General features: G+C 41.0%; 1 protein-coding gene across 4 annotated transcripts; it reads right to left on the bottom strand.

Moving 5' to 3' along the window:
- Positions 1 to 5658: 5658 nt before the first annotated feature.
- On the bottom strand, positions 5659 to 20353 carry dyrk4 (dual-specificity tyrosine-(Y)-phosphorylation regulated kinase 4). 4 transcript variants are annotated; one of them, XM_054733492.2, is made up of 15 exons: positions 18782 to 18947; positions 17318 to 17408; positions 16451 to 16534; positions 13969 to 14118; positions 13700 to 13850; positions 13299 to 13462; positions 9742 to 9878; positions 9093 to 9233; positions 7786 to 7924; positions 7579 to 7660; positions 7328 to 7500; positions 7183 to 7243; positions 6952 to 7081; positions 6714 to 6865; positions 5659 to 6608 (listed from the first exon to the last, which is right to left on the bottom strand). In XM_054733492.2, exons 2-15 carry the CDS (start codon positions 17336 to 17338, stop codon positions 6361 to 6363), a joined length of 1833 nt encoding a protein of 610 aa, XP_054589467.2. In that variant the 5' UTR covers positions 17339 to 17408; positions 18782 to 18947; the 3' UTR covers positions 5659 to 6360. The 4 variants fall into 4 exon arrangements, with proteins under 4 accessions (XP_054589467.2, XP_054589465.1, XP_015820919.1 ...); XM_054733490.2 differs by lacking the exons at positions 17318 to 17408; positions 18782 to 18947 and adding an exon at positions 20240 to 20353; XM_015965433.3 differs by lacking the exon at positions 17318 to 17408 and having other exon boundaries at positions 18782 to 19033.
- Between the last annotated feature and the right edge of the window lie 2530 nt (positions 20354 to 22883).

Below are 22883 nucleotides of genomic sequence, written 5' to 3'. Positions count from 1 at the left end.
CATTAGTATGTGTCATGAAAACATGAAAAAATATCATACATTAGTATGTGTCATGAAAACATGATAAAAACATCATTCATTAGTATGTGTCATGAAAACATGAAAAAATATCATACATTAGTATGTTTAACGAAAACACGATAAAAAACATCATACATTAGTATGTGTCATGAAAACATGAAAAAATATCATACATTAGTATGTTTAACGAAAACACGATAAAAACATCATACATTAGTATGTGTCATGAAAACATGATAAAAACATCATTCATTAGTATGTGTCATGAAAACATGATAAAAATATCATTCATTAGTATGTGTCATGAAAACATGATAAAAATATCATACATTAGTATGTTTAACGAACACATGATAAAAACATCATACATTAGTATGTGTCATGAAAACATGAAAAAATATCATACATTAGTATGTTTAACGAAAACACGATAAAAACATCATACATTAGTATGTGTCATGAAAACATGATAAAAACATCATTCATTAGTATGTGTCATGAAAACATGATAAAAATATCACTCATTAGTATGTGTCATGAAAACATGATAAAAATATCATACATTAGTATGTTTAACGAACACACGATAAAAACATCATACATTAGTATGTGTCATGAAAACATGAAAAAATATCATACATTAGTATGTTTAACGAAAACACGATAAAAACATCATACATTAGTATGTGTCATGAAAACATGATAAAAACATCATTCATTAGTATGTGTCATGAAAACAAGATACTAATGTCATACATTAGTATGTGTCATGAAAACATGAAAAAAACATCATACATTAGTATGTTTAATGAAAACACGATAAAAACATCATACATTAGTATGTGTCATGAAAACATGATAAAAACATCATACATTAGTATGTGTTGTGAAAACATGAAAAAATATCATACATTAGTATGTGTCATGAAAACATGATAAAAACATCATTCATTAGTATGTGTCATGAAAACATGATAAAAACATCATTCATTAGTATGTGTCATGAAAACATGATAAAAACATCATTCATTAGTATGTGTCATGAAAACATAATAAAAATATCATACATTAGTATGTGTCATGAAAACATGAAAAAAATATCATACATTAGTATGTGTCATGAAAACAAGATACTAATGTCATACATTAGTATGTGTCATGAAAACATGAAAAAATATCATACATTAGTATGTGTCATGAAAACATGATAAAAACATCATTCATTAGTATGTGTCATGAAAACATGAAAAAATATCATACATTAGTATGTTTAACGAAAACACGATAAAAAACATCATACATTAGTATGTGTCATGAAAACATGAAAAAATATCATACATTAGTATGTTTAACGAAAACACGATAAAAACATCATACATTAGTATGTGTCATGAAAACATGATAAAAACATCATTCATTAGTATGTGTCATGAAAACATGATAAAAATATCATTCATTAGTATGTGTCATGAAAACATGATAAAAATATCATACATTAGTATGTTTAACGAACACATGATAAAAACATCATACATTAGTATGTGTCATGAAAACATGAAAAAATATCATACATTAGTATGTTTAACGAAAACACGATAAAAACATCATACATTAGTATGTGTCATGAAAACATGATAAAAACATCATTCATTAGTATGTGTCATGAAAACATGATAAAAATATCATTCATTAGTATGTGTCATGAAAACATGATAAAAATATCATACATTAGTATGTTTAACGAACACACGATAAAAACATCATACATTAGTATGTGTCATGAAAACATGAAAAAATATCATACATTAGTATGTTTAACGAAAACACGATAAAAACATCATACATTTGTATGTGTCATGAAAACATGATAAAAACATCATTCATTAGTATGTGTCATGAAAACAAGATACTAATGTCATACATTAGTATGTGTCATGAAAACATGAAAAAAACATCATACATTAGTATGTTTAATGAAAACACGATAAAAACATCATACATTAGTATGTGTCATGAAAACATGATAAAAACATCATACATTAGTATGTGTTGTGAAAACATGAAAAAATATCATACATTAGTATGTGTCATGAAAACATGATAAAAACATCATTCATTAGTATGTGTCATGAAAACATGATAAAAACATCATTCATTAGTATGTGTCATGAAAACATGATAAAAACATCATTCATTAGTATGTTCAATGAAAACCCAATAAAAATATCATACATTAGTATGTTTAATGAAAACATGATAAAAATTTCATACATTAGTATGTCTTGAAAACATAAAAACATCATTCATTAGTATGTTTAATGAAAACACGACAAAACATCATACATTAGTATGTGTCATGAAAACATGATAAAAACATCATACATTAGTATGTGTCATTAAAACATGATAAAAACATCATACATTAGTATGTGTTGTGAAAACATGAAAAAATATCATACATTAGTATGTGTCATGAAAACACGATAAAAACATCATACATTAGTATGTGTCATGAAAACATGATAAAAACATCATTCATTAGTATGTGTCATGAAAACATGATAAAAACATCATTCATTAGTATGTGTCATGAAAACATGATAAAAACATCATACATTAGTATGTTTAATGAAAACACGATAAAAACATCATACATTAGTATGTGTCATGAAAACATGATAAAAACATCATACATTAGTATGTGTTGTGAAAACATGAAAAAATATCATACATTAGTATGTGTCATGAAAACATGATAAAAACATCATTCATTAGTATGTGTCATGAAAACATGATAAAAACATCATTCATTAGTATGTGTCATGAAAACATGATAAAAACATCATTCATTAGTATGTTCAATGAAAACCCAATAAAAATATCATACATTAGTATGTTTAATGAAAACATGATAAAAATTTCATACATTAGTATGTCTTGAAAACATAAAAACATCATTCATTAGTATGTTTAATGAAAACACGACAAAACATCATACATTAGTATGTGTCATGAAAACATGATAAAAACATCATACATTAGTATGTGTCATGAAAACATGATAAAAACATCATACATTAGTATGTGTTGTGAAAACATGAAAAAATATCATACATTAGTATGTGTCATGAAAACACGATAAAAACATCATACATTAGTATGTGTCATGAAAACATGATAAAAACATCATACATTAGTATGTGTTGCTAAAACATGAAAAAACATCATTCATTAGTATGTGTCATGAAAACATGATAAAAACATCATTCATTAGTATGTGTCATGAAAACATGATAAAAACATCATTCATTAGTATGTGTCATGAAAACATAATAAAAATATCATACATTAGTATGTTCAATGAAAACCCAATAAAAATATCATTCATTAGTATGTTTAATGAAAACACGACAAAACATCATACATTAGTATGTGTCATGAAAACATGATAAAACATCATACATTAGTATGTGTCATGAAAACATGATAAAACATCATACATTACTGACGTTCACAGAGGAGTCTCCCTCATTCATCTGTTTAACTATATTCTGCACATGAATAAAATTCCTCTCAGGATGTTTATGTTGTTTTCATGTCTTTGCATGATGATACAGCGACTGCAGTAAAAAGGAAAAGATTTAAAACGATGACTCCACCTTTCGCTCTCTGTTTCATGACGTAATTTTTGATCACTGGTTATTTAAACGCTGCCCTCAAGGCACACTTTGTATTCTTGCTTTTAAATAATGAACCCAGCAGATTTATGTTCACATAAAACTGTTGGCACATTTTAATAAGTGAAGCTAATTATTTTATTCAACACTTTACCACAGGACATTATGAGATGTCTTGTAATAGAACCACATAAAAACAAATCACACGGGTTAGGTAATAAAACACACCTGTCATGTTCTGTCTGCCCTGTGTCTGTTTTCCTCGTGTTCCCCAGTTTTGTTCCTGTGTGGTTTACTCTGTTGTCATGTTGCTCCCCCAGTGTTTCTTTTTATTTTAGCATCAGTCCTCCTCACTTCCCTAACTTCTTGTTATTTTCCAGTCGTTCCCTTATATTTCCATTTGTTGTTCTTCCTGGCACTCGCAGAGTACAGACGCTTCTGCTTTTGCTCCCTTATCTTTTCTCCCAAGGCTCTTTGTCCTGTCTGCCCACAGAGCGCTTCTCTGCATTTCTTCTGAAAAACCCTATTTTTTAGAAATTGATTTAATTAATTCGTCATTCAACGCGATTGATAAGATTTTTTCTACGATGAGAACGGAGGAGGGGGCTCCCACTTGCCCGCATGGGACACACGCAGAGGGATATATGCTCCATTCCCGGAAGGAGTGGAAGATCGTATGCCTCTCAGTTGTCCATTGAGGATGTTGAAAATGTGTGGATATTTGGCCTGATGATCACTGGATTTCTTCTGATTGGAGTGGGAGGAGATCTGGTTTTCTGGAAATTTGGGAAGACGGGAGCGATTGGAGGGCGACCCGCACCCACGGAAAGCACCGCCCGGGCGGTGACCTTATAGACTGGGACGTTACTCGAGGTGAATCGTAAGCTGGACGTCCTAGCTGCGTTACCGGTATTAGTGCGCAAAATGGACGTCATCTCGGAGAGGGTCACCGGACGGTGTGGAGATGTTTAAAACCTAAATTGGCTTCACTGGAGGACTGGAATGATCAGTTACAGACTGAAGGCAGAAAGGAAAATGATCTCTGCCTGACCCAAACAAAGTCTTGTTATCCAAATCTGACGCCATGGCAGCCTTCAAGATGCCAACAACAAACCCCCCAAGAAGGAATGCAGACAGATGCTGTGACAAGCCTTATATATAAGCCCTCATATCAATAAATGTCACGCTGAAGCACCAATGGATAACACAGGCTGTTGTTTTTATTATGATGATGGGAAAAATTCAGTTCTTAAATATGCTTAAAAAAAACCCTAACCCTGGCTTCCACACATTTTCAATGGTCTCTGATAGTTTGTTCCAGAAGTTTGGAAAGGTTGAGACTTGAGACACATCTGTGACATTAGTAGCTGCATTTGTGCTCAATGACTTATAAGTTAAATGAATTCAAAGTTCTAATCTTATTTTAATACAGCGATATTTTCACTTGGCTTACCTTACTTTAAAATAAGAATAAAAAGCATAATTTAAGCTGTAATCTGAGTTTAAAATACAAATTTAAATGAAAGCAGTCAGAAATAATCCAGTCGACCTTTGAAACATTTATTTTATCATAAAATACATAAAATAAACTTTGTTGACTTTTCATATCTGTAGCTACAACCGATCTCATATAAAGTTGCTGAGCATAGTGAGGGCATGGGCCTATCTTTACTAACATAGATCTGTTAGGTTCAAAAGGATGCTGGCAGGGTGCGGTCCAAATCATCCTGAGGAAGAAGTGACAGCTTCTGATCCAAGGGTAGAATGACAATATTAAAGTGCAAAGATTCTAATACTGCAAGGCACAAACTATCAGGATTGTCCTTTTGGATCTAAATAAAAAATGTTAGAAATAACAGATGTACAAAATGATTTCACAGTAACAGCACAACAAGTAAAACCTTGTGTCAATTCTCAACAAACGTTAAAACATGTTCTGTGGTACATGTGTTTAAGAAATTACAGTGGAAATATTTACAGTCAATTATTTTACAAACACAATTTTATATAGTTTGTTTAAAATTGTCAAACAGGCTTTGAGATTTTCCACAATAAATACGTGAAATAACCAAAAACTTCTTACTGCATGTCAACTTCCTTCACAATAAAATGTAAGAGACAACTATTTTTAAACTATTCTTATAAAAAGCATTTGGCTCAGCCGTAATGCGCTCAGTTCTACAAATATGTATTATAATAACGTAACATCATCTCTAGAAGGACCTAATAAACCTATGCATGCGTCTAAAAACGCTGAATTTTGAAAAACAAATTTAAGATCTAAAGCAGGTGTTTAATGCACAGCAAAGACTGGATTCAGTCCTGCAGGAAACAGCAGCAGTGAGTCTGAATTCTCATGTGGCAAACGGTGTGTCTCTGATCTGAGACACAGTTCAAACTTGATCTCCACTCCAATAAAAGCATGACTTAAATCACTGGCCTCTAAACATTCCACATAACTAAAAATACACACCACTACTGACATGAATAGACGATCATTGCTGTACATTTCTGTTTTCTTCTGACTTTTCAATCATTTCTATGACATCATAAAGCAACATGGCCGTTTTACAGCTCTCCATTTTCCAGTCCAGAGCCGAACCATTACAGGCTTCCTTAAACGCCCATTTTCCCCACTGTTCATGAATGCAGCATGACTTTCTCAGACTGGTGAGAGGGGGTCCTGGCTTTGTTTCCCTTTGGGGTCCACTTGCTCCTGAGGTTTGATGATGATATGAATGGGCCTCTCTCCTTGCTGCTGTGTATTTCTGCCTCCGCCCTCACACACCTGCTCCTCCGCCGAGGCCCCGATGGGCCGCAGACGGTCCTCAGAGTCCATCTTTGTTCCAGTTGCAGAGCCGTCCCTCTTCGGCTTATCTTTACTGCTGTTTTCTGAGCGTGTTTTCTCCTCTGCAGGATAAAAGCTAAACATTTACTACTGGAAACTTTAACAGAGTCATGTGTTTTACCCACAAATTTGACTTTTAACTCCAAGAGGGGAGCACATGCACTTACCGGGCTTGACTTGTTTCTCGGTGTTGGTGGAACTGTCTGTGGTCTTCTTGACTGCTGGTTTGGTTCTGGATCGGACTTTGTTGAAATTTCCATCCAGAATCCACTGGTGCTGCAAACCCTCATCAGGAGTCATACGTTTAGTTGGATCCCAGCTGAAACGCACATAAATAAGCTAAATAAAAGCTATAAGTGTTTCTACTGAGCACGCAGAAGAGAAGGAGGAGTTATTGGATCATACGAGAGGCAGCGCTGGATAAAATCTAAAAACAAGGGATCGTTGTTCTTCAGTGCTGCAGAGAGCTCTACGGAGCTGGGCTTCCTCTTCTTCCCTTTGCTGTTAGTGATGTTCCTCGGGTTTCCTTTGGAGTCTGAACATTGAACACAAGCACATGTCAACAGCCAATAACCTGATGTACACCAACTTACACACAGTTTGCTGCACAGCCGGCAAAATGACTTTATTTCTCACCAAAGAACAACTTCCTCCTTGATGCCGACTGAACGAAATCATTTGGAGGCATCCCCAGAACCTGTGTTCAACACATCAGAACTTAAAAAAAATACAGAGCCTGATCAGTTTTAGGCTAAATAAATATTACTTTCCCACGTCATACCTCCATTATGCATGCTATCTGTTCCACTTCACTCTCTCCCGGGAAGAGAGGATAGCCGGTGTAGAGCTCAGCGAGGATGCAGCCCAGACTCCACATGTCAATAGCCATGCTGTAAGGGTGACCCAGGATGACCTCCGGCGAACGATAGAAGCGACTCTGGATGTAGGTGTACACTGGATGAAGTGAAAAAATAGAGTTACATGCATTCAGGTTGAATTTAATTATGAATAATTGTATTTTCATTTTCTCACCCCTTTGTGTTTCATAGCAGCTTGACCCAAAGTCAACCACCTTGATGTTCCCGGGCCCTCGCTGAGAAAGAAGGATGTTCTCCTGACGAGAAACGTGAAACAACTTAAATATTGCAACTGTCCACAAGATGGAGCCCAACAGTCCAACCTTCACCACTCAATCCCAGTGATTCAGGCTCTAATCTGAAAATTGATGGAGTTTAGTACCGGTTTGAGGTCACAGTGGATTATTTTCTCCCTGTGCAGCATCTGTAGACACCTGAGAAGCGCGTGGGCAAAGCGACGAATCAGAGCCAGACTGAATCCCTGGAAGTTGTTCTTTTTGATGAGCTCATACAAGTTCACCCTGTCAAAATTCAACATGATGAGAAAACACACACACGCACGCACACACACACGCATGCACACACACACACACACACACACACACGCATGCACGCACACACACACACACACGCACACGCATGCACGCACACACACACACACACGCATGCACACACACACACACACGCACGCACGCGCACACACGCACGCACGCATGCATGCACACGCACGCATGCACACACGCGCGCACACACACATGCACGCACGCACGCACACACACGCACGCATGCACGCGCACACACACACGCACGCACGCGCACACACACACACACACACAAACACACGCACACATGCATGCACACACACACACACACACACACAAACACACGCACGCATGCACGCACACACACACACGCACGCACGCGCACACACACACGCACGCACGCGCACACACACACACACACAAACACACGCACGCATGCATGCACACACACACACACACACTTACAAGCCTAATTTATTTCCTTCTTAGAATCAAATCTTTAAAACTTTGTACACAAAGAAATAAAAGGACAGACAGATGGACCGGCTAGAAGTACTTCTATATATTAATGAAGTACTTCTATATATTAATGAAGTACTTCTATATATTAATGAAGTACTTCTATATATTAATGACGGGGAATGGCTGCTAAATGTGCCCATCAGCACCCCTGATGAAACATCCACTAACTGTCAAGCACATACTAGATAATAACTTATGATTGTGCCAACATTCACGGCCGACAGATACAGAACGTATCTCCCTGATATATCTCGCTGCTTGTGAGGAGCATAAACTTCTTCAGAGAATGCAACTGGATCCTTCGCACCATGAAGCAAGATGGGGTAAGAGATATGGTCCTCTAGGCCTTAACTAAAGGATACCATGACAGTAATATTAGACAAGGCCCCTAAAGGTCATTAAGCCAGACCAGGACACTAAACGGTGCCTTTTTAAACACAGATAAGTAAAGTTGGCTTCAGAAAACTGCTTTGTGCCGCAGTGAGCAGAGGGAGTGAGAAACAGCTCTGTGAAGCAGCTTTGTGACCCTGTTGTGCGTAGCGAAGGTGACGCAACTTCAATTAGAAAACCAATCATTCAGCAAAGTGCTTCCATCCTTCTGGTTTGGTAAGCTGCACATACTGACCCCAGAAGCTCAAAGGAGATGCAAAGATGGTTTCGGAAATAAAAGTGCTCCTTCATGTGAATGACGTTGTGGAGATTGTCTTTGTCTTTCTTCTTAATGACCTCCAGGATCTTCAGCTCCACCAGAGCCTGGTGATGAAATCTGCAGAGATGGGTGCATGTTAAGATGCTGAATTTGTAGAGGACGTGTCCAGAATTAGTCAGGCAGCAAGAACTAAACAAATGAAAAGACAATTTCATGTAGAAGGAACCAAATGAGAGATAGTCGTCTGACAGGGTGGAGTTCTCCGGGGCAGAGCCCTGGCACTTTGCACCTTTTTGTTTTCTGCATTATTGAAGGAGGGTGAGGCCTGACGACGCCTGAATCTAACAGAAGTCAGGCTTTTGCAGCTAATATGATCCTCTGTGAGGAAAGACAGGTAAGGTAACACCACAAGGCAACGACTTCCACAAGGCTAAATCTGGTTTCAACGAATTGGCACGCTCATAAAACGTAAAACGATCGTGCAGCAGGCATGTGGGAAAATCTCACGACTCTCCATCAGGTCTTTGATAAATGTTAAGTGAACTAATGCATTCTGTGGTGCAGAAAGAAACATTAAGCTTTAAAAGCCTCTAATTATATAAAAGAACAACTTGTTCAGAATCACCTTTTCTTATTGCGTATCATCTTAATGGCCACAAGTTCATTGGTCTTGTGGTCCAGACATTTCAGGACCTGCCCAAAGGAACCTTTTCCGATCACCTCAAGAACTTCAAACCTGTATCCAACATGGTCGTGCAGAACCTGGAAGAAAACAGAAATCATGAATATTTAGTTAAGTCCTTTACTAAAATATGAATTAAAACTATTCTGATGCTTAGAGTCAACGGATAATCCAACAGGTGGCACTCCAGGTGTTGCTGTTAATAATAAAATAAAATAAAGCCATGTAGTCTACATGTGTTGATCTGTAGCATGTTATATTCATCTTTGTTATATAGGTGGAGAGGGGTCTGCAAAGTGTGGCTCTTGGGCCATATGTGGCCCTTCAGCCCCTTTAAACTGACACCTAAGATTATAAGTAGCTGCGATGTTTGTGAATCGGTTTAACAGAACTAAAGAAATCGTGACGTCATTAAAAACACTTCTTCCCATTGTCTTAGAACCAAATACCAAGTTTTTGCAAAAACATGTTTAACTTTTCAACTAACGCCTAAGTTAGGTTTCTCCACACTTTCTGTACAATGTCAAGACAAAAGTACCAGAAAATGAACATTTTACAACCTACATGCATTACTCAGCTCAGAATAAGAAACAGCACTGAGGGAGCTCAGGGTGGGTGGTGATGGAGGAACTGGAACAGGGTCAGTAGCTGCTCTGATGTCCGATACTTTATGAACAAAGAATTTGTGAAAATCTTCAGTTTCCAGCAGCTGTAGGAGACATGAAGCTGGGCTCCTGATACACCAGAACAGAGTTCAGTGTTTTGTACCAATGTGCATCAACCCCTCTAGTGTCATGGTCTGCGTCTTCCTTCATGTGTCTCCTGATGTTTCTCCATCCCTCTCTAGATTCCCTTCTGTGTCTCATAGCGCCCTCATGTGTCCTTTGTCTGTGTCTCATTTATGTGTCTTCTGTTTGTAGGCCTTCATATCATTCCCTCAGGTCCGGTGTTCATTTAGTCATCCTCAGCCCCTCCAGTTGTAGCTCCAGCCTCTTTGTCCCCAGCTCGGTGTATGTGTGTGTGTGTGTGTGTGAGTCCTTCCCTCAGTCTTTAGGTTTAGTTCTGTGTTTTAGAGTTTTAGGTTTATTTGCCCTCCTCTGGTTCTGTTTCCCCCATTTAGATGATTATATTCACCTGTCTTCCCTCCAGCCCTCACTCAACACACCTGCTGCCTGTTTCCCTAATTACTCCTCCCTGTGTATTTAAGCCCTGTCTTGTCTCTGTTTTGTGTCGGTCCATTGTGTTTTGTCAGCATTGTTACTCGTGCTCCGTGTGAGCTTTATGTCTCTAGGTTTTTGTTGCTCTAAGTGAGCTTTGGGTGTCCTGTGCTCCAGGATTTTTGGACTTTGGCTCGCTGCCTTGGATTAATTTTTGTTCTTTCATCCTGCAAATAAAAGGATTTTTACTTTGAATCAACTTCTGCCTCTTGTCGTCTGGGTAATCTGCATATTTGGGTCCTAAACATCCCCACAGCGTGACATCTAGATCCAATAATGGCGTAATTATTCTATCCCAATCCATGCTGATCCGTTGAAGGGATACTATGCAACGTTTTCATATTTTAAAATAAATTTCTTAAGCCAGTGTGTGTTAAAATGAGGGTTAACAACATTTCACTCCCCTGTGGCCAGAATACCACACTTGCAACTTCAGAGTTGCCGGTCCAGCTCTGCTGGTAATGAGAAGCTGTGGAGTGGAGCTCGAGTCTGCTCCCAGCACATTTCCTGTATGTTCTAGCTCGTGACCGCAGCTGATTTGTTTGATTTAGTGATTAATCGCTCCCGTAGAAACTAAGGAAGGCTGAGGTGACATTTCAGCTGTTAGATGAAGGTGTTAAAAAGACAAACGCACTGAAAGAAGATAGGTTTCACTTTCGGTTTAATCACAGTGAATTAATGACGGACATTTAGGAGGTGCTACAAGCAAGCAAAACTGAAGTGTCCCTTTAAAGGTGCAGTATGTAAAAATACAGTGAGAATTTTACAGTGAGAAAATCCCAACAGAGTCTAACGTTTCAGACATTTAGGAAAGAAGGTTCTACTGAAACATATTTCATATCCAGCTGGCTGCAACAATTGTCCGTTTTTCTCCTTTCAAAATAAAGGAAGGAGGGGTGTAACTCACGTTTACCATTAGTGAGTGTGGGGGTGCCGTGTCTCCTGTGAGCTAACAGCAGCGCCGACGACGGCCAGCAGAAAGCTCCAGAGTTGTTCAAAGTGGTTGCAGTTACCAAATGTTACCACAGGATGCCAGTTTTACGTCATTTCTACATAACGCACCTTTAACTGATCTGTTTTAGCTGATTTTGTGGCTCCATAAACCTTTTAAATGATGGTAAGAGCAACTCTGTTAGTGGTAAAAGGTAGTTGAGCTAAATGACGAGGCTTCAGACATTCTGGCTTTGCTGTGACTGTCAGTCTAAACGCATCCATTACATATTGTCTTTCATAACGTGGCAGCCAATCAGATGGCTAATTCATACTTAACTTCCAGGGTCTGTGACCTCAGCGGGGTTTTATTGTTTGTTCAACAATAGAGTCGGCCATATTTAACGGGGGACAAAAGCATCCAGCTGCTGGATTAAGGTCATGTAGTCCAGTTTAGCTCAGAGTGTCGCCTACATTCTTCATGGTCTCCTGTCTGAGGCGAGTTATTAAAGCTGCGGATACGAACAAGACTTTAACGTTAACATGAATGAATGAAACGTTCCTTTTCTGATTGGAGGATTTTTAAACTCTATTGTAAAACTTTGCATGGATTACATTTGTCCCCGTGACTGATTTTTAAGTAAGTCTACAGCTTTGCATCCACTGCACAGCAGAACACAAATGACTTAGAGGTTCAACGTGTTGCCCAAGAGCACTTTGTCAAGTAGAAGATTGATGATTTGACCTAAGGCTTCCTGTAGACCACATGCCAGATGACCATTCTAACTCTTTACCACAGATGTTGCAGATGTTTGGTTGTTCCACTTAAAGCTGCTTTCCGGAGTTTTCCCCTTTCAGAAAGGATGTACGACTTTTCAGAAATCCGTAAAAGCGATTGTCTCATCATGTACACATGTAAGTGATACGTCTTTTTTTTTCTAAGCACGCCCCCTGCCCCGCAGAGCTCCATGCAGTAGGAAACTGAGCGCTGACCAGAACTAACCAATAGCGTTAGACTACCGCTTACTTGCTTCAAATTTAAGGAAGTACCTCGGCTGATGCAGAGTTGATGAACTTTTCACAAACAAGTAAATCTCTAAAATATAAAAATACGAGAACACATCATGACATGAGAATAATACTCGTAAACAACGTGTTTTAGCTGTTTTTCGCTACAGAAGCACATTTATAACCAGAAACGTGAAGTCGCCATCTTAAAAACACAGAAGGAGTGTGATATGCTTGTCAGCCACTAGATGGTGCCATCGGATAAGAGAAATACTCCGGAAAGAAGCTTTAATTTGAAGGATTCTAAAACAATCGCTAATAGACAAAAATATCCAAAGCCAATACCCGGATGTAGCTCCCGTGCTCATCATCATATCCGCTGTTCTGCGCTGCTCCTTGGGAACCCTGGATTTTCTGGGAGCCCAGGCCCAGGAACCAGACCTCGGGGTAGTCATTGATTTCCTCCTGCTCAAAGTCCGTCAGGCGCTCCTTGAAGTTGTTCAATGCCTCTGCAACAGGAAGTTACGAGGAGGAGGATGGGGATGAGTCACAGTCACATTGATGACATCCCAGCCAAATGCAGAGGACCGTGAACAGATATTTTCTAAATGCCAGCATGTTATTTTGAGTTCATCTTGGGATAGAAAACATTTCTTGGTTATGTGTTTGCATTTTAAACACCTACTTTATGTTGGCAGTGTGAAGACACATCTATGAGCTGATGGAGTCATGTCATGAAAACACACCTGTAGGAGACATGGGTAACCTTTGTCCTTCGTATGATTTCTCCTTTTCCAGCTTGTTGCTAAACATCTTGCTGTTGCGGGAGACTGGCATTTTATCCATTGCTGTGCCGAATCGCATGGCGAGTTGTTGTGTTGCCTTCAGTCTCTCGACCTTGTAAAAAACAGACATGTAGCAGAGGTCGTGTGTTACGAGAAAAAGAATATCATAGATGAAGCATTTCCTCTCATTTGCTGTGAGGTCAGTTTAAACGATCTCATCTCAAACTCACCGAGTTGGTTTGGAAGTTATGACCGCTTTGGTTGGTAATCTGGGGCAGGAAGCTGTCCGACTGCTGGTGCTGGTTTTTGGCATTGCTGACCACCACCTGGACCACTGGCGGGTCAAGCTGAGGCAGGGTGCCAACACCAGAGCTAAACTTCTATAATTCAGAGCAAACGGTTTAATTTGTTAGCTTTGCAAAATAAAAAATTAGCTCAAATAGAATCAAAAATACAAACAAAATCGATATAGATGGATTGATGCTGCAGATAATGTGGGCGTTGTACCGGTCTGTCGTGGTGAAGAGAGAGCTGAGCCTGAAGGCAAAGCTCGACAGAGTTTTGGGTGAAACCGAAAGATTAGATCTTGGATACAAGCAGACAAACTGAGTTTTCTCATTGGGTGTCTGGGCTCCCCCTTAGAGATAGGGCGAGAAGCTCGGTCACAAGGGGATGGGCTCAGAGGAGGCCCACTGCTCCTCCACGACGAGAGGAGTTAACTGAGGTGGCTCAGGCTAGGATGCCTCCTGGACACCTCCCTGGTAAGGTTTACCAGGTACGTCCAACTGTAAGGAGAAAGAGAGACCCAGGACACGCTGAAGGTGCTGTGTTTCTTGGCTGGACAAGGAACGCCCCGGGATCCCCCCAGAGAAGCTGGCCCAAGTGGCTGGGGAGAGGAAAGTCTGGGCCGCTCCGCCCAGGATGCTGCCTCCATGACCCGACCCCGGATAAGTGGAGCAAAAACAAAAATCTGTTATTTTTAAGGTGTGGAACCCTGAAAACCAATATAATGATTTTTTCTGATTCTAACGGGTCACTCTGAGTTTTTCATGCAGGCTGAACATGAAAATAGTCTCCTACACCTATCTCCTGTTGAGAATGCTTTGGCTAATAGAAGCTAACCATTAGCGTTAGCTACTCCACCACACAGCAGAACTCCACCAGGCTTGTGTTATTTGTGGAGATAAAACGTCAACGTTGCAGAGCAAACAGAGTCATTGATGGAGTCGTGTGCTTGTTATCAAATCAGAGGCAAGATGTCCAAATACCAGGAAATAAGAGTCCACTCGTGTGTGTGTGTGTGTGTGTGTGCGCGTGCGTGCGTGCGTGCGTGCGTGCGTGTGTGTGTGTGTGTGTGTGTGTGTGTGCTCTGTCTTCTCCATCCCCAGTGAGTCGTGGAGGATGGCTGCTTATACTGAGCCGGGATTCTCTGGAGGTTTCTTCCTGTTAAAAGGGAGTTTTCCTCTCCACTGTCGCTGCATGCTTGCTTAGTATGAGGATTGCTGTATAGTCACTGACACTAGTCAGTGACTTGATGCAATTTGCTGGGTTCCTTATATAGGAAACATTATTTCTGATTGGCTTAATGAACTGACCTGAATTGGAATGTTTATTATGTGAAGTGCCTTGAGACGACTCTTGTCGTGATTTGGCGCTATATAAATAAACTTGAATTGAATTGAACTCCTTCTGTGTCAAGCTCTCCTCGGGCGTGACTCTCTTCTAGTTCCTGAAACTAGCCCAGTGGAGATGAACAAGGCATTCCTTCCAGAGACCACTGCAAATGTACTGAATAAACGAGTTAACCACATCTTTAAATGATCCCAGTTTGCTTAAATATCAGCAGCAAAAGGAACATTTAAAGTTGTGGATCAGGCGTTTCCTTTGGAGTTTGGGTTTGTGCTTTCCACCGTTTTACCTCCCGACATGAAGTCTCAGGTGACCAGGACCCCCAGCACGAAGAGACCGGATGTACTGATCAGGTTGAGAGTGAAGAGAGGACAAAGCCTCGTCAGGCTGGGTGCTGACAGCGTCGGTCTGAAGGCTTTGTGGGGGAGGCGAAGTGCAGCGACCTTCTTTTCTCTGACTGACACTTCGGTTGCTTTCAGAGCACCTTTACATATGTTGCTGCCTTGCAAAGCTCAGCCTTGACACAGAGACATGATTAGACCTTTGTCCTTTCCAGATCTTTTGGAGAATTTTAAATAATATTAAGTCTGTTAAAAACCAAAGTGTGCTGGTGACAAGGGAGCAAAATGTGCTCATTTATCCCATTTGCTAAGTGACTTAATTAGAGAAGGTTTCTTACATTTTTTAAGCTATTGGATACCCTAAAATTTGTCATGAAATCAATAAAAAATATCTTAATTTAAGCTGTTCTACATAACTGATCATTTAGAGCTGTAGGATGTGTTAACGCGGTGATGACGCGTAGGAATGGAGCTAAATATAGTCCCAAGCACCTGCCACAACAGAAAAATCCGCCTGTACAGAACTAAGGACACACCACCTTTACACACAGATGTGCATTTCTTATTTTTATGAGCACAATCTGAATTTTACCTACTCTTCTAATTGGGATGTATAAAAATTCTCTAATGTTGGTAATAATGTGAAGAAAATCAGCTTTTTTAGAAGGTTGATAGAGGAAAGATGGCATTGTTGGTACAACATGTTCAGCTGTAAGGGCATCATGCAGGGTGAAGCGCTGACCTGTGAACAGGGTCGATTTGATCCAATACGGCTGTCTTCTGTTGGGAGTCTGTGGGGGTGAGGAAATACCTCTGGCCGTGACGCCTGTGGGAGAAAAATAGACTCATGCATGTAAAAAAAGAAAATATGTCTGTCTTTTGTTAGCAAAAACTCCAAAAAGCTCTCTTCTGCAGAGGTCCGTTCTATCACATGGAGAATCACATCTTTTCCTGTCACCGATTCCTTTAGAAAATCTGTTGAGCTAAATCTGAATGAGACTGCCTGGATCCTCTAGTTTCTCCAGCAACACAGCCTCCGGGCGTCTGAGCCGGGTTAAAACCAGACCAGCAAAAATAATGCACAGTGATCCTAAAATAGATCACTTCTGTAAAAACCCAGCAACAACCATCCGCTTGCTTTCCAGTACGCCCTGTCTTAGTTCCAGTTGAAGTGCAAAACGCATGCCCGTGTGCATGCATGCGCCTGGCAGTGGGTGTACACGTGCCGGAGCATATACCGGGAGATCAAATTGATAGAAAACTTTAGAGAGGAGGCACTAAAACACCCTGATGTTGCACAGGAGGAGAGGAAAACCCATTTGGGATGATTCAGCAGCGTGGCAGCCCCGAGCCAGCTGGTAATCAGCTGTGATGGCAACACCAGATGGGTGAAACAAAGCTTAGCTTGATGTAGTCGACTCAGTCAGAGCTTCCTAAATGTCATTTTAAGAGCTTTACCATTGATTAGAAGAACAAAGCAGCACAAAGGGAGAAATGAAGCAATTCTTTTTCTTTTAACGCCAGACTGAATCAGACCTGTGACCCTGGACGCTACACTCCCTCTTCTCTTCCTGTGAATGTTAATATCGATGCTAAAGGGACATCTTACCAGACAAGTGGTGAAGCTCATGTTACAATAGCAGGGGTGTGACGGCTGGAACCATGTAGGTCACTGTGACAGGTTGGCTTCAGAACATCACCTGTAAAGGTCTGAGGTAAGCTCCTTTAATGAGCACTGAGCCATGACTTCTTGACAGATGACTAATTTACAGAGATAAACAATCACTTGTGACGTGATGCTTGCAAACCAGGTCAACATAAGTGATGCCAACAGGCAAGGCTCTAAACTCTCCTTATTATGGGAAACAAATGAATGCAATATGCTTTTAAAGCTACTGTATACTTCAAGTAAAACAACAAATGAAATATTGTACATTTGGCTCTTAAGTCAAATATATTTGTAAATAAAAACAAGAAAGCAAGCAGGCCTTTGTTGCAACTCAGAGGCAGTCTGGCCTCCAGAAGGGCCAGCTGGTCAGAGGTCGAACCGAAGCAATAAAACCTGAAGCACAGTAAACATCAACAAACTATAAAGTTTGGATCTCTCACACTATCATCTATCAGGGAGTCACTTCTCAAAAAAAACCATAGCGTCCCATTGATTTTGGACAGACATCACACGATGTTCTGCTGCAGCCCAATGTGCAGGAACCATGCTTAACAAATAAAGGAACATTCACCCTGAGAACGTTTCAACCGTTTTCTGTCACCTCTCCTGAAGATCTCTGGTTAAATTTAACAGTTTCCTTCTACGGAGTGAAAAATACACCACAACACATTTAGACTTATGGAATCTGTCAGCACAACAAACGCTGAAACAAGTGGGCTAAACGACTGAAATAGAAATGGATCAGATTGTTCATCATACCTTGGCGTGCATTCACGAGCAGAAGAGTGAACTACAAAAATAAGCAGGATCACCTGCAGGAAAATTTCACATGGAAGTTAAATCTGAAATCTGGAAAAGCACACTTGTCCTTTTCTGGCTTAAAAATGTAATTAAATAATTCTGCTTCCAGACAGAAAACTGGCCTATTACTATTATTATTATTATTATTATTATTATTATTATTATTATTATTATTATTATATTTTTGTATATTTGTATGCTTTCACTGAAGTGCCAGAACCAATCCATGCTTCTAAGGCAGTTTCAGGGTTAGTTTATGGAAAGCGTCCTTCTGATGATGTGGGCACTTCCGGGAAGAACAATCTTCTGGATTTCTTGGACTGTTGGGTTTCCAGGAATCCGTTTTGTTCTCTTTTCCAGTCCCTGAGGCCAAGTGCACCCACTACGACGGGTATTGTTGTTGTCTTCATTCCCCACATTCTTGTGACTTCTATTTCCATTATTATTATTATTATTATTATTATTATTATTATTATTATTATTATTATTATTATTAAAGGGAAAAGTCAAATGACATGCAACAGCAATGAAATGGACGGAGGTTAACTATGTTGCACATATATTTAAATACCACCAGGAGAGAAAAGTCCTCATTCGCCTCACCTTGTTGTTAATTTCAGGCAACATGCTGAGTTCTGTTGAGGCGACTCAAACTCAGGAAAGATTAGAAAATCCACCGGAGCGTCATCTCCAGCTCTGTCAAACCCAGGCGCGAAAACCAGCTCCTCACAAAAACGTTCTCGTGACTGAATCAACACTGAGGGGAAAATTCTTGAAGACTGATGAGAATCCCGAGCGCAAACCCAGCCGTCGTCCTGGTTTTACGCGCAATGGGTAATGCGCTGTCGTCAGAGCGGAGATTAGCGGGCGCCACAAGCTGTCGAGGGTCCCTGCGCAATGACGCGTTCTGCTGAGACACCTGTTCAGGTTTCTGCCACTGACAGCTGGGGGGTCAGTCCCAATATAGAACCCCCCCCCCTCCCCCCCATTAGGTTTGTCTGCTGCGTGGTCCACCTACACCATGCTTATTGTGGCGGAAGTGCTTTCTAACACCGACGCTGTGCGCGCAGAGAAAGTAAAGGGGGTTTACACCGACGAACGTATGCACGAGCGCACCAAAATGTGTTCTGCAGACGGAGTCCCGCGTGCACTCGTGCAGGCATGCGGTGATGCAGAAGGAGACAAAGAAAATAATAATAATAAAACACCAACAAATAAAGAAAAGAGGAAAACAAAACAAACAGGGCAGCAAGTTAAAAGAGGAGCAGGATTCAACTTCTGCAAGAATATTTCTGTGGGCTGAGAAATAACCACCTCTAGGTAAACAACACGCACGTGTCTGCTGAAGGAAAAACAACTGCTAACCCTAACCCAACCCTAACCCAGCTCCATGATGAGTAGCTCACAACAGGATCTGAATATTATAAGATGATGCTGTTATGCAACAGCGGTGCCACCTCAGTAATAAGCCTCTGAGCACGATGAAGCTGCTTATTCACTCAGATTATTTTGCAACTCATATCTGAGAAAATCAATAACGAAACTCAGCAATCCAAATATCTGCAGCCAAACATCCGACACAGAAACAGTCTCAGAAATACGTTAGATGTGGATGCTCTCTAAGAAGCAACCCAAAGAACACAGTCCTCTGAGGAGGCCAGGGCTCTTCATGACAGGATCTGAGTTGGAACCATTCTTGTTGTAAACCCGAGGACTTCTGCAGTGCAGCCAGAAACGTGTTCATTCAGATCAAAACGTTGCATCTGTGCAAACTCTGCCCAACTGGCATAGCCTACTGCAATAACTATAGATTTGCTGAGCATTTAAATCAAATCAAACGCTAATTTGGCTGTTCATAAAGCTGCAGAGTTCACAAGCGAGAAGCTTTATTCTTTGTGCTCCGATGACCCCGGTGACCCCGCACATACAGAACAGTTTTTGTTGGCAACAAAACAAAACAAAACAAAACTTTTCATATAAGGAATCATGGAAGGGTACTTTTAAAAACAATATATTACAAGTTAAACTAGAAAGCCCCGCCCTGCTTTGGCTGTAACGTACCTCAGGCTGGACCCGGTTCGTGCCCCAGCAGCCCTGCAGGAAGCTAAAGCCACAGCAGCGAGGTGAGATCCCGTCTCTCCACATTGCACATCTCCCCATGCCTTCACAACCACGACCCGAAGCCCATCTCAACCAGAAACCATTTTCCAACTGGACCGGGGTCAGCAGGTGGAACAGACACCATTTGTTTGGATGAGAAAACAAAGATGCTGCCAGGTTGGCACTTCCTGTTGCTTTTGTGCTTTCCTTCTTGGCAGAACCTTGATGCCATAAACTTCAAGCATTGAGCTCCTAAATGTTTAGATGAGTTCCTGATGAGTGCTGAGTTCGTAGCGCTTCACGACTCTGGAGCATTAAAACAAACTGAGGTTACACTCCGGGTCTTCGTTCATGCAGCGCGGTGCCGTTTTTGCTCCAGGATGGACAGAAGAGTAAAGAATGCTGCCAGCAGCCAGCCGAGAGAGGCTGCTGCCGCTGCTGCTGGGAACGGTCTCTGCGTCTGCTAGTGACGTACAGATGGGACTCAACAGGGACCTGTCTGGAGATGGAGACAAGGCAGCAGGGGCCTGCCTCTTGGCTGTATATAAAGAGACAATGAGAGAAAGTAGAAACAGATCCCATCATGCTTCCCAGGTGAGCTCTTCATGGGACTCGGAAGTCAGACAGGGATGAGGTTTTGCTCTACTGGGCCTCCCATGAGGACACCTGCATCCTTTGTCTGCGTGCACACTTGCAGCTGTATCCTGGAGACAAAGCCACTAGGATGTAAGATCCTCTGTTTTTCCTCATCTGCTCCTCCATCTTTCTTTTCTGCCCTTCATCTCTTTGTCCAGGGCTTCTGCTGCACCCCGGGGGACAGCTGACCTCCTCTGACTTCAGCCTTGCTCTGCAGTCAGAACCACAAGGACCCTAACGTTTTTATCCTGCAGTGCACTTCTGTGTTTCATTCTTTGCTGATTATCAAAACGACTAACAGGAAGGCGTCTTGTGGCAGATGACAGTGCATGTTGTTTTTTACTAAATGAAACAAGCTCTAAGCCCACATGTCGTTGTTCCGCCCCGCTGCAGCAAAAATACAATCTGTGAATCACCATCTTCCAGTGACGGAACAACCCGTTGCTATTTCTGTAGCGTGAAGCAGCGGGGAACTGTATTTCATTACTGGCCAGTCAGCCCGTTCGGACACACTGGGGTAGCGGATCCAGCTCCTCTCTACTTATCTTTAAGTTTGAACCCACATAATCAGTAAAACTCGTCTATCTGGTGCCACAAGGTCTTATGTCCCTGTAAAGCACCAGGTAGGTCTGGATGTGGCTAATCCAGCTCAGACTAGTCTTTTCTGAGTCCCTGGCACCCTGGCAGGTGCCAGCTGTAACAGACGGCGTGTGCGCCCCTTGTCTCCTGGCAGAGACGAGTGTGGGTTAGTCTGACCTGCTGGAAGGTGTTCTGCTCCATCTGCAGTTTAAGAGGCGGCGTTCTTACAGCGTGCCACCATGAGAGATATAGGTCAAGTTCACAAAATGACACAAATACACACTCATCCACACACACACACTGGGACTATCAGGTGATTATAGGCTCAGCTGTGTTGTCAGTGTTTCATGTTAACGTGCTACTGATCGGTACGAGATAAAAAACAGGCTGACGGTGGTTTATGCATCTGAGGAGATTCCTGAGAAGAGAAAGTCAGCAACACCTGAAAGACCAGCGATCAAAGTAAAAAGCTTAATCTCTGAATTTGGTTAAAATTCCAGAAAACCTCATGTTTGAACAGGAACTGCCGACTCATGTGAAACGTCTGCAGCAATAGAAACGGATGAAGCTCCCAAAGCTGCTCGGAGTTAGGAACGCTGCTCTGCTCACTTAGTTTCAGGATGTGCTTTTCTGTGTGTGATCTTTGGTTTCATACGTGTGTGTGTGTGTGTGTGTGTGTGTGTGTGTGTGTGTGTGTGTGTGTGTGTGTGTGTGTGTGTGTGTGTGTGTGTGTGTGCGTGTGTGTGTGTGTGTGTGTGTGTGTGCGTGCGTGTGTGTGTGTGTGTGTGTGCGTGTGTGCGTGCGTGCGTGCGTGCGTGTGTGTGTGTGTGTGTGTGCGTGCGTGCGTGTGTGTGTGTGTGTGTGTGTGAGGAGGTGGTTGCGGGAGACAGAAGTTGACCTACTCATATTTGTGTCGGCCTCCCTCCCCGTGGAGACCGTCTACATAAAGAGCATAATCCTCCCAGGCTTTAAACACATTTCTCATCATTTCACGTGCATTAAAACCCAGAACACACACACACACACACACACACACACACACACACACACAGGGTTTGGGTTACAGACGCTGTTCTGCTGCGATGACTGCACGTCTACATTTCTGTAATAAGATGATATAAAACACAAGTTTGTACACGAGACACGGAGGCAGACAGATTACCTGATGATCCCTCTTTGTACAAAATGAAACGCGTTGCATGTCCCTGATTCATCCTGGGAAACAGCTTTTCAGCCTCTGAGTCAAATTTTCTTCATGGAAAAAATCCCTTAAACTCAGGAATATCGGCCTTGATGCCAAAATCTTCCAGTTTTCTCTTCTGTAAAATCCTCGCTCTTTGACCCAGTTTGATTTGAGATTATTACATTAATAATTTCCTAATTTGATTCA

This window comes from Nothobranchius furzeri, chromosome 4 (genome assembly GCF_043380555.1).
Source record: "Nothobranchius furzeri strain GRZ-AD chromosome 4, NfurGRZ-RIMD1, whole genome shotgun sequence".
NCBI lineage: Eukaryota > Metazoa > Chordata > Actinopteri > Cyprinodontiformes > Nothobranchiidae > Nothobranchius > Nothobranchius furzeri.
The sequence above is the reverse complement of the archived record's forward strand: the minus strand, read 5'-3'. Positions and strand labels throughout refer to the sequence as shown.